At 38.3% G+C, this 3,743-nt stretch overlaps 1 protein-coding gene across 1 annotated transcript; it reads left to right on the forward strand.

The window, feature by feature from the left end:
* Positions 1 to 1,480: 1,480 nt before the first annotated feature.
* Positions 1,481 to 3,041, forward strand: PADG_01615 (homocitrate synthase, mitochondrial; the record flags this gene model as incomplete). Its single annotated transcript, XM_010758695.1, has 4 exons — positions 1,481 to 1,687; positions 1,789 to 1,869; positions 1,944 to 2,011; positions 2,081 to 3,041. 4 exons carry the CDS (start codon positions 1,481 to 1,483, stop codon positions 3,039 to 3,041), a joined length of 1,317 nt encoding a protein of 438 aa, XP_010756997.1.
* Between the last annotated feature and the right edge of the window lie 702 nt (positions 3,042 to 3,743).

Here is a 3,743-nt window from a genome sequence, read left to right on the forward strand (position 1 = left end):
TTTAAAATATAGAAAAGATGAAAAATTAATAATAAAAAATTGTTAAAAACTGATTGATTTTATCTATATTGAAGAAATTTTCTTTACATAACTAATATGAAGTTTAATTTTTCAAAATAGATGTTAATAAAACATGCTCTCTACTAGAGCTTAATCAAATTCAGTTAAAGCTTTAGTTAGTTTTAACTGAGTCTCAACTGAGCTCTGTTAAGCTTGTTAAAGAATTAGTTAAAGCTCTACTCTATGAGATGTCTTTATAAATATATACTTAGTTCTAGTTTATCTCTATTCTCAGCTATACTCAGCTAGTTTTAATCTTTAGTCTATAGTTTACAAAGATTAGATGCAGGGATCTTTGATCATATGCTCTTCACTTTCCACAGATATCTTTTCTGCTATATCTAGATAAACTTTGATGAGGGCAATGTGAGGAGGTACTTGATGTGGTGAGAAGAAAATCGAAATTGACAGAGTTTTCAAAGAGCTTAAATGTATCTTTTCTCAACAATGACTTGATGAATGTTTTTGAAAACTTTTTAGATTATTTTGATCTAATCAATCTCTTAGTTATTCAATTTTCATACTCTTTAGATTAAGTATTGTGGGTTGATAATAAAAATTATTATTGAATATTTACTTTTCAAAGAAAAATATATTTTCAACAATTAATCCTTCAAATCTTGTCTAAATAGTATAAAAATTAAGAGACTAATTAATTTTAGTAAGGACTTTCAATGAGAATATTCTTGAATTAAAATTTTAAAAATTGACTAAATTTTGAAAAAGATATTGAAAATAACTTGAAATTTTCTCATTAGAAAATGTAGAGAAATCAACTTTCAATGATCTTTCCAGCACTGTTGTATCAAATTTTCTATTTCAATTATATTTTCACTGCTCAAACTATATCATTAAGTTCAATACTTATTATTTTTCTTAATTATGCTAATTTCTATACTCACAAAAACTACATTATTTAATATTTAATAGCATTCTATTCTTAACTATTATTATTAATAAATTCATTAACATAGTAGAAAGAGGATTTTATAAATGAGGTACTCATGGAATACATTAGGCAATTGAAAAATGATTTTCAATGCACATGTGAGACTTTAACGTGGGTCGTATCACTGAAAAAATTGTCTAGGTGGTATTGTCTGGTAATCTTACTGAGAAAAAAAAAATTGCCGCTAATTTACTGGCTGGTTTGGTTGCATTCAAAGTTTCCCTCCGGTTTGCCACTGTAAATACGGTATTTTAGTAATTTTCGTTTAAATTTTTGTGGTACCCCCTACTTTGGCCCATCTGCTGGAATATCCTTCTCTCCTACGTATATATAAACATATTTAACTTAACTCCTTCGGCATAAATACTGCGGAACTATTGAAACCCCTTAGCAGTTTTAAAAAAACACTCCACACAAGAGCATCTATCCTGAACTCCCTGCATAAAAGTCAATTCCCCCACATCTACCGCAATGGGTGCTTGTTTGGAGAAGAGCCCACACGGAACACGAAATCCCTATGGCCATAATGCAGGCGTAACAGACTTCGTGAGCAATGTGTCAAGATTCAAGATCATTGAGAGCACCCTGCGTGAGGGCGAGCAGTTTGCCAATGCCTTTTTTGACACGGAGAAGAAGATTGAAATCGCGAAGGCCTTGGATGAATTTGGAGTAGATTATGTGAGTCATATTTTAGATTTGAGATTTTGATTTTTATATTGGGAGAATACGGGTTACTTTTGAAAGCAGCAAATTAGACTAATGATATTTGACTGTGATAGATTGAACTTACTAGCCCATGTGCTTCAGAGCAATCAAGGAAGGATTGCGAAGCTATATGCAAGCTTGGATTGAAGGCCAAGGTATGTACATTTTGAATATACATCCTGTGTCAATACTTCTGAGAGTCATTAATTAACATATGAGGCCACTCTAGATTCTTACACATATCCGATGCCATATGGATGATGCGCGGATAGCTGTTGAGACTGGTGTTGATGGAGTGTAAGGCTGGACAATATCCTTTTCCAATGAGAACCATCTCCTTGAACATCGTACTCACTGAATGAATAGTGACGTTGTTATTGGTACCTCTTCGTATCTCCGCGAGCACTCCCACGGAAAGGATATGACCTACATCAAAAACACAGCAATTGAAGTCATCCAATTCGTCAAGTCCAAGGGCATCGAAGTCAGATTCTCTAGCGAAGACTCCTTCCGATCCGATCTGGTCGACCTCCTTTCCATATACACTGCGGTGGATGAAATTGGTGTCAACCGTGTTGGTATCGCAGATACCGTTGGCTGCGCTTCACCACGGCAAGTCTACGACCTTGTCCGCGTCCTCCGCGGCATAGTCAAGTGTGACATTGAAATTCATCTCCACAACGACACAGGCTGCGCCATCGCCAACGCCTATTGCGCTCTCGAAGCTGGCGCAACGCACATTGACACCTCCGTTCTTGGCATTGGTGAGCGCAACGGCATCACCCCCCTAGGCGGCCTGATGGCCCGCATGATAGCCGCGGACCGCAACTACGTCAAGAGCAAGTACAAGCTCGAGAAGATCAAGGACCTCGAAGACCTCGTCGCCGAAGCCGTGCAGGTCAACATTCCCTTCAACAACTACATCACGGGCTTCTGCGCCTTCACGCACAAGGCAGGTATCCACGCCAAGGCCATTCTCAACAACCCTAGCACGTACGAGATCATCAACCCGGCCGATTTCGGCATGACCCGCTACGTCCACTTCGCCTCTCGATTGACTGGGTGGAATGCCATCAAGTCCCGCGCGCAGCAACTTAATATCGAAATGACTGATGCAGAGTACAAGGAGTGCACGGCCAAGATTAAGCAGCTGGCTGATATCAGGCCCATTGCTATTGACGATGCGGATAGCATTATCCGTGCATATCATCGGATTCTCAAGTTTGGTGAGCATGTGCCGTTGTTAGATTTGACAGCTGAGGAGAAGGAGCGGTTAGCAGTGAAGGAGAAGGAGATGGCGGGTAAGGAGGCTGAAGTTATCGGATAGATATATGTTAGAGGGTAAAAAGAGAGAAGAATATCAGAGGGATTAAAGGTTTGGAATGTCTGAAATTTTTCATTTTGTCTTTTAGTCTACTTGTGTCTTTGCTTGCAACTGATCACGCCTAATTTTGTCCGGACACTTTATGGAGAGTGCAGGCAAGAGTATTGCCTTTCTGCTCTATTCTTTTCCTTTCCTATTACTTTTCTATTCATATTTTGACCTTTTTCAGAGTTTGAAATATGAAGTATCATATCCTTTTTGTCATATGCTACAAACATAATGGATTTATTTTCTCTTTCTCATTTATTCATTTGCTTTTGGATTTCGTCACCTAATCTCAAATTTTCCCTCAGTTCAATAACATGCACTCAATCTGAGATGCATACGTATATGAAGTTTGCTAAATGCTGGTTACATTTCACTAGATGGTCAGGGGCTATCACTCATATTTCCCCTGTGAAGATACCGAGGTCTACCCAGCCACCACCGCACTTAACACGATACCTCGGTCCTCTTCCCTGAACGATACAGGGGCATACAGCACGTCTTCTTCATAGCAATGAAGGGGAAAGTATGTAACGTTGGTTGCTATTGAGCTCTGTGAGGAGATGGACTTCCCTGGAAAAAGGGCATGTGTCTTTGGTTTATTTAATCTTATATCCAATTACAAGTTTTCTAAATGCGATGATAAAATACATAGCATTT

The sequence above is a fragment of the Paracoccidioides brasiliensis genome (assembly GCF_000150735.1).
Source record: "Paracoccidioides brasiliensis Pb18 unplaced genomic scaffold supercont2.2, whole genome shotgun sequence".
In the NCBI taxonomy this organism is placed as follows: Eukaryota; Fungi; Ascomycota; class Eurotiomycetes; order Onygenales; family Ajellomycetaceae; genus Paracoccidioides; species Paracoccidioides brasiliensis.